The 14,780-nt window shown below is 42.7% G+C and overlaps 1 protein-coding gene across 1 annotated transcript in view; it reads right to left on the bottom strand.

The window, feature by feature from the left end:
• DERA (deoxyribose-phosphate aldolase) overlaps positions 1-3,268 on the bottom strand; it is a 119,066-nt gene extending 115,798 nt beyond the window's left edge. Inside the window, exon 1 of the mRNA XM_055394916.2 lies at positions 3,159-3,268. Within this exon, the coding sequence (XP_055250891.2) occupies positions 3,159-3,189 (31 nt within the window). The 5' untranslated portion in view covers positions 3,190-3,268. The remainder of the gene's footprint in view (positions 1-3,158) is intronic.
• Positions 3,269-14,780: the final 11,512 nt, after the last annotated feature.

A 14,780-nucleotide genomic window follows, 5' to 3' on the forward strand; every position in this document is an offset into this window, starting at 1 on the left:
CCCATGGACAGAGGAGCCTGGTGGGCTACAGTTCATGGAGTTGCAAGGAGTTGGAGATGACTTAGCAACTAAAGAATAACACAACAAAGGGCCAAAGGTGCAGCACAGAACTATAAAGATTATAGTTAGATAGATTATATCTTTTTCTCTGAGCAGTGTTGGCTGTAAGTGGGTAGGTGACAGCTGTGTCTTCCTATGAAGAAGGCTTGACCAGTTTGGAATCAGAAGGAAAAAGAACCCTAGAGATGGTCTAGCTTTTGAGCAGCCTGTGGCTTTGGCCAAGGTGCTTGCTTTCTTGAGTGTGACTCCTGGACCTATAGCATTAACATTAGGTGACAGCTCATTAGAAATACAAATTGAGACCTCAATGAATCAGAAGCTCTGGACACAGGGCCCAACCATTCCAGTGGTTCTGAAATGCACTCAGATTTGAGAGCCATAGGTCAATCTATAATCTAATTATAATCAAGGTGTGAAGTGAAAGTCACACAGTCATGTCCAACTCTTTCCAACCCCTGGACTATATAGTCCATGGAATTCTCCAGGCCAGAATATTGGAGTGCAGAGCCTTTCCCTTCTCCAGGGGATCTTCCCAACCCAGGGATCAAACCCAGGTCTCCCACATTGCAGGCAGATTCTTTACCAGCTGAGCCACAAGGGAAGCCCAAGAATACTGGACTAAGCAGCCTATCCCTTCTCCAGCAGATCTTCCCAACCCAATAAAGGATTAAAAGTTCATTTCTTTAAAAAAGTTAATGTTTATTTCAAAAGACTAAGGCACTAAGTAATATACTGCATAAATTAACACTGAATGTTTTTTTCCCATTACATAAATATTTCAAATAACTTATTTTAGCATTTTAGGCTAAATCTCTGTCTGGATTAATGATTAATACCAGTGAAGGAAAAACACCCAAGAAATATATCTGATGTTATTTAAACAAAGAGAATAAAACAAAACAATGATCATTTAAATGGCTGCATACAAATTACATGTACTATTATTCTACATAGCAAAACAAAAACCAATTTTTCTATAGTTTCAACACAGCAATTGTTTTTCTTTTGTCTATACTGTTATTTTTCAACAAAGAAATGGACATGATTCTAATTCTTGCAAATAAAATTAAAATGTTCTATGTCAATTATAACTCAAGGGAAAAAAAAGCAAAAAAAATGGTTTAATGTGCTTCTTGAAAGAAAAACTTCTATGTTTTGGTGAAACAACAGTGCATCAAATGGTAAACAGAGTCACAGCCATACCCTTGAAGATACCAAGATGACTAAGGCCTATGCCCATTCTTATTCTCCATCCATCATCTTTCTGGATCTTCCAGTCTAGGAAACTCCTTTCTTTTTACTAAAGTCCACATTCCAAAGATACAACTAGAGTTTAAAATAGAACCTACTAAAGGGCAGTGAGTAAAGGTGACTTTGCAATGTGCTGAGGAAATCACCTGCCTTCATAAAGACGAGCTTCTACCGTTCAACAAACGTTCTGGACCATCTCATGAAATCCAGGCTGTTTAATGAGAACAATCACTTTTAGAGAAAAAAAAAAAAGTACCCATATGTATTACATAAATTTATAGCTAATTTTCACAAAATTGGCCCCTAAAAATAGTTTTCTCCTTATACTATTGTATACTTACTTGGCATATTGTGAGTAGTTATATACTATTTGCGAGTACCTCATAAACTATTATATACCTTATACTTACTATATATGTGGTGTATAATCGTTTACTGCTGCTGCTGCTGCTAAGTTGGTTCAGTCGTGTCTGACTCTGTGCGACCCCATAGACGGCAGCCCACCAGGCTCCGCCATCCCTGTGATTCTCCAAGCAAGAACACCGGAGTAGGTTGCCACTTCCTTCTCCAATGTGTGAAAGTGAAGTACTCACAAATAGTATGTGTGCGTGTGTTAGTCACTTAGTCGTTTTCGACTCTTTGCAACTCCATGGACTGTAGCCCACCAGGTTCCTCTGTCCATGGAATTCTCCAGGCAAGAATACTGGAGTGGGTCACCATTTCCTTCTCCACACAAATAGTATATAATACTAAGTATATGGTATATAATAGTTTACTAGGTGCTCACAATGTGTCAGTTAACACCCTCTCATTTAATCTCCAAACCACTTTATGAGACAAGTGCTACTATTATAACCATTTAACAGATTAAGAAATTTAAGCAGAGTAAATTATTTGTCCAAAGTCACACAGCTAAAGTGAAGATTCAGAATACAGATAAGCAAGCTATCATACTTAAATTAAGATCCCTGACCTTTGATTCCATCATGGTTTCGCTATGTCTGAATTACAAATTTTTCACTTTCAGGAAAATCAAAACTAGGTTTTCTTGCAGAAATATTTGATTATATCAATGAAATGAAATAAATGGCAAAATAAGCCAAGCATTTTTATAAATCATTTTACCTATAAAATCATACAATTCCCATTAAGTTATATAATCCAGGGACGGACTATATCCTGCCAGGTGGCGCTAGTGGTAAAGAACCCGCCTCACAATGCAAGAAAACTAAGAGATGCAGGTTCCATCCCTGGGTCGGGAAGATCCCCCGGAGGAGGAAATAGCAACCCACTCCAGTACTCTTGTCTGGAGAAACCCATGGACACAGGAGCCTACAATCAGAAGTGTCACAGAGTCGGACAAGACTGAAGTGACTTAGCATACAGCACATTGTCCTGAGACCTGACAACTTTTTCAACAGTACGACCACTCTGGACATAGAGCTGTGCCAACAATAACCCATGGAAAGCCAGCATTAAATAGCGCAAGGTAATTCTGTTAAGAATATGGAACGGAGCTTTTCATCTGGTTTGTTTGCGGGTCTTTGGGTATTTTGGTTACTGTTGTTGTTCTTTGCAACCAGGTGAACGAATGAGCTGAAAGATCAAAGTCGAATCCCTTCCGATTACTTCCTCCGCCTGTAAATATAAAGCTCGGGAGTCAAGACTTGCAGGGTCCACGTGCCCAAGGGTTGAATCTCCTGGGTTGCTGCCCCCGCGCCTGAGCCACCCGACCGGTCTAGCACGCGCCTCGGGGACCCCTGGCCAGAGCACCGGATGCCGCAAGGCTGGAGGAAGCAAGGGATCGAGAGCAATGGAGAGGAGAGAGAGCGATTGCGGGCCCTTACCGAGCTCCGTACCCTGCTGGTGCGCCGACATGTCGAAGAGGCCGCAGCACTGGGGCTTCGGGAGCCCGCCTCTGTGCTGCCCTTCCTCCTTCCTCCAGCTCCTGCTTCGCCCCACCCCTGCTTCGCCACGCCACGCCCCTCTTCCGCCAGGCCACGCCCATCTGGGGGCGGAACCACTGAACAGCCCCGGATGGCTGGAACCTGACTCCCCGGACTAAAGAGGCAATGACGCCTCCTAGCCCCCTCGGTCCTGTCCGCCAGGCGCGAATCTCCCGTATTAACTCCCGCAAATCATGCTGCGAGAACTCGCCGTCAAATACTTCTGTTACCGACTTCACTGAACAAAAAGCATTTTGAAACTTTTCCCGGTTTACAAAACAAGACTGGAGAAGCTCCTCCCAGTTACTGTTAGCAGAGCTCTGCGGCCCCACACCTGAAAGGGCATCGGTGGTCCCCGAGCTTTTTAAGAGCGACCAACCTGCACGCCGGAGTCCCAAATCCTGTGACTTCTAACCTAGGCTTCCTGAAGCTCTGTGGCCTGAAAAACCAGGGGGCTTAGCAATGCGAAGACCTGGGGTGTCAGCTTTGCTCTGAAAGCGGTTAAGTGTGACACTGGCCATAACTGCCTTTTTAAGCTTCGTTTTCCTCATCTGTAAGAAAGCACCTTGACAACATCTTGGAGCTCTAAAACTTTGATTCTGTGAATTTTTTCAGCCTGACTTTTTTATGACCTGGAGGTTTAAGTTAACTGGAGTAACTCAGCACAGAACATTGATCAACTCCACTCACCATCAGAGACAGCTCCACTCTGATGAAAGAGGGAAAACTTAATTACATTTTGTTTACCATGAGCCAGTGACTAGGCTAGGTACTTTCAGAGAGATGATAGCAATGGAGTCTCAGAACAATCCTGCCAAGCATGTACTATATTCTCCATTGTTGTACATAGAGACATGAAAGTTTTGAACAGAGAGATCCTGGCGTAGTGGAAACTGCATGTGTGCTCAGTCCTGTCCGACTCTTTCTGACCACATGTATTGTAGCCAGCCAGGCTCCTCTGTCCATGGAATTTTCCAGGCAAGAATATTGGACTGGGTTGCCATTTCCTTCTCCAGGTCATCTTCCCCACCCACGTCTCTTGTGTTGCCTGCGTTGGCAGGCAGATTCTTTACCAGCTGAGCCACCCGGCAAGACCAGTGGAAAGTGAGCAGACTTCAAATGGGTCCAATTCCTTAATACACCAGCAATTCCATCTAATGACTAGCTGATTCTAAGAATATTACTTCCTGTAAAATATAGATGATCAAAACAGATTTGACTTGCAAAGTTGAATGTGTGTAAAGCAGTAGTACAATACACATTATGGCACATAGTAGGGGCTCAACAAGTGGAAGCTGTTAATGTTATTGTCAGTTCCACACAGTAACTATAGGCTTCATAGAAAAAGTAATTCCAGTCTTTTCCCTCTACATGGAACTGACTCTTATCCTTGTCAGCCCAAAGCCATTGCTGAACATTTGGATGTGTCTACATCCCATTCATACATAAAAGAGCATTTTTTAAATTTTTTATTTATTTCATTTTTTGGTTGCCATAGATCTGTATATTGTTACCCTGCTTATTTAAATTATATGCAGAGTACATCATGAGAAACGCTGGGCTGGAAGAAGCACAAGCTAGAATCAGGATTGCAGGAGAAAATATCAGTAACCTCAGATATGCAGATAACACCAACCTTATGGCAGAAAGTGAAGAAGAACTAAAGAGCCTCTTGAGGAAACTGAAAGAGGAAAGTGAAAAAGTTGGCTTAAAGCTCAACATTCAGAAAACTAAGATCATGGCAGCCAGTCCCATCACTTCATGGCAAATAGATGGGGAAACAGTGGAAACAGTGTCAGACTTTATTTTGGGGGCTCCACAATCACTGCAGATGGTGACTGAGCCATGAAATTAAAAGACGCTTACTTCTTGGAAAGAAAGTTATGACCAACCTACACAGCTTGTTAAAAAGAAAAGACATTAATTTGCCAACAAAGGTCCACCTAGTCAAGGCTATGGTTTTTGCAGTAGTCATGTATGGATGAGAGAGTTGGAGTATAAACGAAGCTGAGTGCCAAAGAATTGATGCTTTTGAACTGTGGTGTTGGAGAAGACTCTTGAGAGTCCCTTGGACTGCAAGGTGATCCAACCAGTCCATCCTAAGGAAGATCAGTCCTGGATGTTCATTGAAAGGACTGATGTTGAAGCTGAAACTCCAATACTTTGGCCACCTGATGCGAAGAGCTGACTCATTTGAAAAGACCCGGATGCTGGGAAAGATTGAGGGCAGGAGGAGAAGGGGACAACAAAGGATGAGATGGCTGGATGGCATCACTGACTCAATGGACATGGGTTTGGGTGGACTCCAGGAGGTGGTGATGGACAGGGAGGCCTGATGTGCTGCAGTCCATGGGGTCGCAAAGAGTCGGACACGACTGAGCGACTGAACTGAACTGAGGTCTTCGTTGCTGTGTATGGACTTTCTCTAGTTGTAGCAAGCAGGAGCTACTCTTCTTTCTGGTGTGCGCACTTCTCATCGCACTGGCTTCTCTTGTTGCAAAGTACAGGCACTAGGCATGTGGGCTTCAGTAGCTGCAGCACACAGCCTTCAGTATTTGTGGTGCACAGACTTAGCTGCTTCATGGCATATCGGATCTTCCCTGACCAGGGATCAAATGCATGTCTCCTACATTGGCAGGCAGATTCTTTACCACTGGACAACCAAGGAAGTCCCATATAATAGTATTTTACCCATTTTTATCTTCACCCTGAAAGCCCAGAGCTGGCCTAGCACTCAAAGCTAGACCACCGTGTTCCCCAGTAGAATATAATACGGTTTTACAGAACACCAACATCAGCCAAGTCCATTGGGCCCATGATAAATTAACAAAAACAAGATCACTTGTAATCATCAGCTCAATTCAGTCACACAGTTGTGTCCTACTCTTTGCGACCCCATGGACTGCAGCACACTAGGCTTCCCTGTCCATCGCCAACTCCCAGAGTTTACTCAAACTCATGTCCATTGAGTTGGTGATGCCATCCAACCATCTCATCCTCTGTCGTCCCCTTCTCCTGCCCTGAATCTTTCCCAGCATCAGGATCTTTTCCATGCGTTGGTTCTTCACATCAGATGGCCAAAGTTCTGGAGTTTCAGCTTCAGCATCAATCCTGCCAATGAATATTCAGGACTGATTTCCTTTAGGATTGACTGGTTGGATCTCCTTGCAGTCCAAGGGACTTTCAAGAGTCTTCTCCAACACCACAGTTCAAAAGCATCAGTTCTTCGGCACGCAGCTTTCTTCATAGTCCAACTCTCACATCCATACATGACTACTGGTAAAACCATAACTTTGACTAGACGGACGTTTGTCAATGAAGTAATGTTTCTGCTTTTTAATATGCTGTCTAGGTTGGTCATAGCTTTTCTTTCAAGGAGCAAGCATCTTTTAATTTCATGTCTGCAGTCACCATCTGCAGTGATTTTGGAACCCAAAAAATAAAGTCTGTCACTGTGTCCATTGTTTCCCCATTTGTTTCCCATGATATTATGGGACCAGATGCCATGATCTAAGTTTTCTGAATGTAGCATTTTAAGCCAACTTTTTCACTCTCTCACTTTCATCAAGAGGCTCTTTAGTTCTTCGTTTTCTGCCATAAGGTTGGTGTCATCTTTTATCTGAGGTTATTGATATTTCTCCCAGCAATCTTGATTCCAGCTTGTGCTTCATCCAGCCTGGCATTTTGCATGATGTACTCTGCCTGGAGAATCCCAGGGATGGGGGAGCCTGGTGCGCTTTCGTCTGTGGGGTCACACAGAGTCGGACACGACTGAAGTGACTTAGCAGCAGCAGCAGCAGCAGCACTCTGCATATAAGTTAAATAAGGGCAGGGAAGCCTAGAGTGTTGCAGTTCATGGGGTCGTAAAGAGTCAGACACGACTGGGCAACTGAACTGAACTGAACCTGGAATTAATCTGTACAGTTTGACTGTATCTTAAATTGGCAGCATTCAGAGGCAGTGGGGATACAATGCAAAAGTGAGGTTTTTTAAAATTTTGTATTTATTTATTTTGAGCTGTGTTGGGTTTTCATTGCTGCACGGGCTTTTCTCTAGTTGCAGAGAGTGGGGGCTCCTCTCTAGTTGCAGTGCATGGGTTTCTCATTGCAGTGACTTCTCTTGTGGAGCACGGGCTCTAGGATGCACAGGCTTGAGTTGTTGCCGCAAGTGGGCTCAGTAGTTTTAGCTCTAATGTTTAGTTGCTCTGAGGCATGTGGGATCTTCCCAGATCAGGGATTGAACCCATGTCTTCTGCATTGGCAGGTGGATTCTTTACCACTGAGCCACCAGGGAAGTGCAGGGTTTTGTTTTTGTTTTTTCTAATGAGGAAATGTTGCTAAATTTCACTTTGTGGATTTCAGTTTTACATTTTTTGCCTTCTGAAACTGATGAAGTATCCATCCTTAAGGTATGGCCTCTCAGATCCGTGGGCCACCACTGCTATGTTGGACTCTCCCAAATGATTTTCCCTAAAGCAGATTCTAGGCTTCACTGAATCAGAATCTCTAGGATCGTGAAATCTGTATTTTTTAAAAAATTCCCTCAGATGATGTTTACGCAAGCTAAATGCAAAGTATCCCCAGCCTAGAGGCAGAGAGTAAACCATGCATGCTAATCTGGAGCTCTGGCCCAAACTGTCTTTTACAAGGGTAAAATTGTCTTTATTGTATTCTTTTTACCCATGGAAGTTTGCATGCCTTTCCTTTTTGTGGCTATGGGATTTTTTTTTTTTTTTTTATGCAGAGTACATCATGAGGAATGCTGGGCTGGAAGAAGCACAGGCTGGAATCAAGATTGCCGGGAGAAATATCAATAACCTCAGATATGCAGATGACACCACCCTTATGGCAGAAAGTGAAGAGGAACTCAAAAGCCTCTTGATGAAAGTGAAAGAGGAGAGTGAAAAGGCTGGCTTGAAGCTCAACATTCAGAAAACAAAGATCATGGCATCTGGTCCCATCACTTCATGGGAAATAGATGGGGAAACAATGGAAACGGTGTCAGACTTTATCTTTTTGGGCTCCAAAATCACTGTGGATGCTGATTGCAGCCATGAAATTAAAAGACGCTTACTCCTTGGAAGGAAAGTTATGACCAACCTAGATAGCATATTGAAAAGCAGAGACATTACTTTGCCAACCAAGGTCCGTCTAGTCAAGGCTATGGTTTTTCCATTGGTCATGTATGGATGTGAGAGTTGGACTATGAAGAAAGCTGATTGCCGAAGAATTGATGCTTTTGAACTGTGGTGCTGGAGAAGACTCTTGAGAGTCCCTTGTACTGCAAGGAGATCCAACCAGTCCATTCTAAAGGAGATCAATCCTGGGTGTTCATTGGAAGGACTGATGCTAAAGCTGAAACTCCAATACGTTGGCCACCTCATGCGACGAGTTGACTCACTGGAAAAGAGTCTGATGCTGGGAGGGATTGGGGGTGGGAGGAGACGGGGATGACAAAGAATGAGATGGCTGGATGGCATCACCGACTCGATGGACATGAGTTTGAGTGAACTCCGGGACTTGGTGATGGACGGGGAGGCCTGGGCGTGCTGTGATTCATGGGGTCGCAGAGTCGGACATGACTGAGCAACTGAACTGAACTGAACTGGACCCCAGGTCTCTGTTGCTGAGTGCAGACTTTCTCTAATTGCAGCAAGTGCGTGGGGGCTCCTCTCTAGTTGCAGTGTGTGGGCTTCTTATTGCTGTGGCTTCTTTCATTCCAATCATGGGCTCTAGAGTACAGGCTCAGTAGTTGTGGTGCATGGGCTTAGTTGCCCTGAGGTGTGTGGGGTCTTCCAGGACCAAGAATCAAACCCATGTCCCCTGCATTGGTAGGCAAACTCCAATTATTGGACCACCAGGGAAATCCATGTATGTTTTTTAATGAAAATTTCGAGTTGTCAGATAAAAACTTTTCTCCCCGTCCTCCCACCCCTGACTCCTTCAATTAAAATTAAAACTCTAAGAATATGTTCTGTTTACCTTGAAACCTTTAGAACCTACCTGACCTGGGAGATAGGAGTAATCCAAATGTTAAGGGTCAAAGGGCATGAACTAGTTGTGTTTGTTTAGTCACACACCCAGGCCTAGTAGAATATTTGTTAGATGAATGAGTATTTATTACGGTTTGTGCTACTTTTTTATAGTGCCCACTGCTTTAACAAGTCCAGTTTTCAACTGCAGTCTCTATGATTTCTTAGAGCAGTCATTCACACGTTCCTTAGGTAAAAATTCACTTACACTGTGGATTGTCAATAGTATTTCTAAATCACATGGGGGAACCTGTAGAAACATGGAGGGTTGGAAAAGAGTATGAATATTAGAATTGAACTATTTCAGAACTGTAGAGTGACTTCGAGAGTTTCTAATTCCTACTTCATGGTGAAATAAGAAGAAATTCCTGGGTGGTCCAGTGGTTAGGACTCTGTACTGTCACTGCTGAGGGCCAAGGTTCAATCCTTGGTCAGAAAACTAAGATCTCACAAGCAGTGTGGCATGGTCAAAAATAAAAGAAGAATTATATTGTCTTTTTTATGAAGCTAAATTTATTCAATTTAAGGAATAGCCCTTTATTCTGAGACTCTGCCCTTCACTACCAACTAGGATTTCAAAAATGTTCTTTCTTTCATGAAGATTGTGGTGGTAGGTGAATGTTTTAATAGACTCACTTGGCAAAATTAGAAGCAGACCATTTTATCTTGTCATCGACACCCACTCCCCATCTTTTTCATCTATTTTTCCAACAAATCCAAAGTTGGGAGGGATCGCTGATAGAATAAATACATAATATTGGGGCTTCCCAGGTGGCACAGTGGTAAAGAATCCTGCTACCAATGCAGGAGACACAGGTTTGATCCTTGGGTCAGGAAAATCCCCTGGAGGAGGAAATGGCAACTCACTCCAGTATTCTTGGCTGGGAAATCCCATGGACAGAGGAGCCTGTCCTCTGTAGCCTGTCCAGGGCTACAGTCCATGGGGTCGCAAAGAGTCAGACACCACTGAGAAACTGAGCACGTACCCACTAGGTTATATTAAGTGCTTCCTACGAGTTAAGCCCTCTCCATCAATTATTTGATCTCTTCCCCCCTAGGCAAATCTATGTGTGAAAACTGTCATCTTCTTTTATAGATAAAGAAACTGAGGCTCAAAGAGATTAGTCTATAAGTGCTAGAGGATGATTCAAACCCAGGCAGTATAACTCACTGACACATACGTCCTGTTCCTAGTATTTCTCTGAAGCCAAACTCATTAGACAAGTCATTTAACCTCTGAAATGAAGTTTCCCATATGCATAATGGAGATATTACCTATCTCATGGGTTTATTGGAGAAATTAAACAGTAACAATATTTTAAAACTAAGCAGAAAATCTACCATAAGACTTAATAAATATTATTTCCACATACATCTGTAAACTTAAACCAGTTATTTTCCACTTGACCAAGTCCCATTCTCTCATTAATTACATAAAGTGGTTCAGCCTATAAAATACTGTTACTGTCCATTACCTATCATTTAGATGCATACTTTGGCCTTGTTTACTCAAGTAAATTTGTTAGATGTCTCATTTGTTTCTTCAGGAACTCTATTGATTTTAAACTCACACTTGTCTAGGTGATACTCCGTCACACTGGCAATTGTGCATTCTTCTAGCTCAGCCAAGCTAGGCCTATCTGAGAATGTGTTCCAGTAACTCTTTTCCTTCCAGAATCCCCCCTAGGGTGCAGTAACATATAGTAATCCAACAGAACCACTGTCTGAAAATATTCAGGTGTTGAACATAAGGTTCCTACTGAAGAAAAATTTCCCCTGGTCTGCATTTTCTATTCCCCATTTTATTGTTGCTCTGTCCTGAAAAGTTACATCCATTTGCCTCCACCTTGATCTCAAAGAGGAACAGGCAGCTAAGTTAATAATTCCCCTGAATGTGAACTATTAAAAAAATGTAATCTATAAGTTATTTTGTAGCCATTAAAATGAATGTGTTGGGACTACCCTGGCAGTCCAGTGGGTAAGACTCTGAGTTTCCAGTGCAAAGGGCTCAGGTTCCAGCCCTGGTCAGAGAACTAAGATAACACATACTGTGTGGCCCAAAAAAAAAAAAAAAAAGAATGTGTTTATTTACTGACATGAAATGTTCTTGAGAATTGACTGTACTCAATCCTGGTTTCTTAGACAAAAACCTCTAAATGACACTAAAACTGAGAAGCAATGATGTATAGGGTAAATTATTAAAAATTAGGCAGGATTTGAGCTATAATGAGATTAGGATGTGTAGAGGAAGAATGGAATGGGAAGCAGAGTGGAGATGGGGAGACTCTTATCAAACGAGCTGAAATCCTTATAGGTGATTGAATCTCAGGTCAGCTGAAGCTATACGTGAATTCACTGGAGAGGCATGTGCTTTGGGTAGGTGCCTGCCATATCCGACTTTCAGTGGAGAGAAAGGTCTGCTCCATGGGGGACAGCTGAAAAATCATCTCCCTGGTCTGGTGAGATTTGATGCTTGTTTAGGGACTTATTTCAACATCTACAAGAACACTTCCAATATACCAGCCACCTTTCTAAGCAAAGCAGTACTGGTGAGACAAAAAAATAGACAAGATTATTTCAGATAGCAGGAAGATTAAATAGGACAAAATAGCAAGTGACAAGGACTTGACACCTGAATCACAAGAAAGGGCCAGTCATGCAAATATTTAAATAAGAGTGGCCCAAGTAGCAGAAATAATAAGTAAGCCAAGTCAAAGGCCTTGGGAAGGACTTTCCTGGTGGTCCAATAGTTAAAAGACTTCACCTTCCAATGCAGGGGGTGCAGGTTCGATTCATGATTGGGGAGCTAAGATTCCATATGCCTTGTGGTCAAAAAATCAAAACATAAAGCAGAAGCAATATTGTAACATATCCGATAAGGACTTTAAAAATGATCCAACATCAAAAACAAAAATCTTAAAAAGAAAAGTGGGGGCGGGTGTTGAGAAATGAAGCCACTATGGCTAAAGCAAGTACAAACAAGGGAAAAATGAAGTCACAGATGGCAGCAGTCAGAAAACAGTAAAAATATTGTATAATAGGAAGATCCTATGGATTTAAACAAGACAGTCACTCAGCCTCTTCAAATCCTCAAGTCATTAGCTTTCCTATGTAGAGGACGGATAGGGTGAGGGCGAGGTGAGGGAGTAGGGATAACAGGGGAACAGTTAGGCACTAGAACAGTCCTCATGGGAATAGCCTGGACTAGGGTGCTAACAGTGGAGATGGGGCAAGCACAGACTCAGAAGAACCCACAGGACTTACACAGAGACTAAAAGTAGGGTAAGAGGACAGACTCAAGGACTTCTCTTTCAGCTTGAAGAAGTATTAGGCAGTGCCCATGAGTGGAATAGGTAACAAGTCGAGGGGAAATAGGTTTGGTTGAGAAATTAAGATTTGTTTTCCACAGGTAAACCTGAGATGCTTACTAACGGTTATGGTGGAGCAGCAACTGTGATATTAAATTCTGGCACTGAAGGCCGCAGGCGGGATATAGGAATTTGAAAGATTTTGGAAGATACTGAATCCTACATTTTCTCTTTGGAGACCAGAGCTAGAAAGTACAGGCCAGACCTGAGGTCAAGCATAAAAGGAGGAACTGGCAGATACAGAAGCTGTCAAAAAGATGTAAGGAAAATCAGAAGTGTGATAGAAGTTTCACAAAGTCCAAAAAAAAAAAAAAAACACCAAACTTCAAAAACAAGGAAGACAATTGAATGTTGCTAAAGGTTTAGTTATGGGGGCTTCCCAGGTGGCTCAGTGGTAAAGAATCTGCCTGCCAATGTGGGAGATGCGGGTTCAATCCCTGGGTTGGGAAGATCCCCTGGAGAAGGAAATGGCAACCCACTCCAGTATTCTTGCCTGGGAAATCCCATGGACAGGGAAGCCTGGAGGGCTACAGCCCATGGGGTCAACAAAGAGTCTGACATGAACGAGCAACTAAATAGCAGCAGCAAAGCTTTCATTAAGATCAAAACAGAAAGTAACCACTGGGTTAGAAACAGGCAGGACACTGGAGGCTTTGACAGATGGAATTTTAAAATACAAACTTGAACTTTTTGCTAAAATAAATTCTACTACAGGGTTCTACCATTATAAAGTGTGGTAAACAGAGTAATGGTCCACTAAAGATGTCCATATCCTAACCTCTGGAACTTTCTAATGTTTCTTACATGCCAAAAGGGACTTTGCAACTGGGATTAAGAATCTTGAACTGACATGGCCCAAGGTAATCACAAATATCTTTGACATGAAAGAGGGTTGAGGGAGACTTAAAGAGATTTGAAGATGCTGTGTTGTTGGCTTTGATGATGGAGGAAGGGACCATGAACCAAGCAATGCCGGGGGCCTCTGGAAGCTGGAAAAAGTAAGCAAAGATTCTCTTCTACCAGAAGGAATGCAGTTCTGCCAACACCAGCTCAGTGAGACTCATTTCAACCTTCTGATGGCCTCAACCATCAGGTGAGTCTGTGCTGTTTCAAGCCACAAACCTGTGATGTTTGTTACAACAATAGAAAACTAAAACACAAAGGATACCAAACACTGGCTGTTCCCACAGCTTGTCAGGTGGTTTGTATATTTAGCATGTGCAAGGCCACCGAAAAATACTAAGGGTACCCCTCAGAGCTAAACTAGTCAAGTCCCTAAAAACATATTCTCTGTTTTTGAAACAAAAGTAGCTAATGATCAACTCTATTAATCTGGCAAAAGCCAAAACCTAAAATGACTTAACATGATGATCAGAATCTAGTAACCTAAGAACTTGACAATTAATACAATACAATCAACCAGAGATCTGACCAACATGAACACTGTAATTACACAAGTATAAGCTATGGTATGACAGAGTTTGGTGGCCCGAAATTCAACTTAAAACATTTTTTTAATTGGAGGATATTGGCTTTACAATGTTGTGTTGGTTTCTGCCATGCAACATTAATCAGTCACAAGTATATATATATCCCCTCCCTCCCACCTTCCCATTCCACCCCTCTAGGTCATCAGAGCACCTACTTGAGAGCTGAGCTCCCTGAACTATACAGTAACTTCCTGCTATCTACTTTACATATGGTAATGTATGTATCCATGCTACTGTCAGTTCACCCCATCCTCTCCTTCCCCTACAGTGTTCACAAGTTTGTTCTGTCTGGTCTCTATTCCTGCCCTGCAAATAGGTTCATCAGTACCATTTTTCTAGATTCCATATATATGCATTAATATACAATATTTTGCTTTCTTACTTCGGTCTGTATATAACAGGCTCTAGAGTCATCCCGGAGAAGGCAATGGCAAGCCACTCCAGTACTATTGCCTAGAAATCCCATGGATGGAGGAGCCTGGTAGGCTGCAGTCCGTGGGGTCGCTAGGGGTCGGACATGACTGAGCAACTTCACTTTCACTTTTCACTTTCACACATTGGAGAAGGAAATGGCAACCCACTCCAGTGTTCTTGCCTGGAGAATCCCAGGGACGGGGGAGCCTGGTGGGCTTCT

This window comes from Moschus berezovskii, chromosome 6 (genome assembly GCF_049115385.1).
Source record: "Moschus berezovskii isolate FMDL1 chromosome 6, NW_MosBer_1.0, whole genome shotgun sequence".
NCBI classification, from domain to species: domain Eukaryota; kingdom Metazoa; phylum Chordata; class Mammalia; order Artiodactyla; family Moschidae; genus Moschus; species Moschus berezovskii.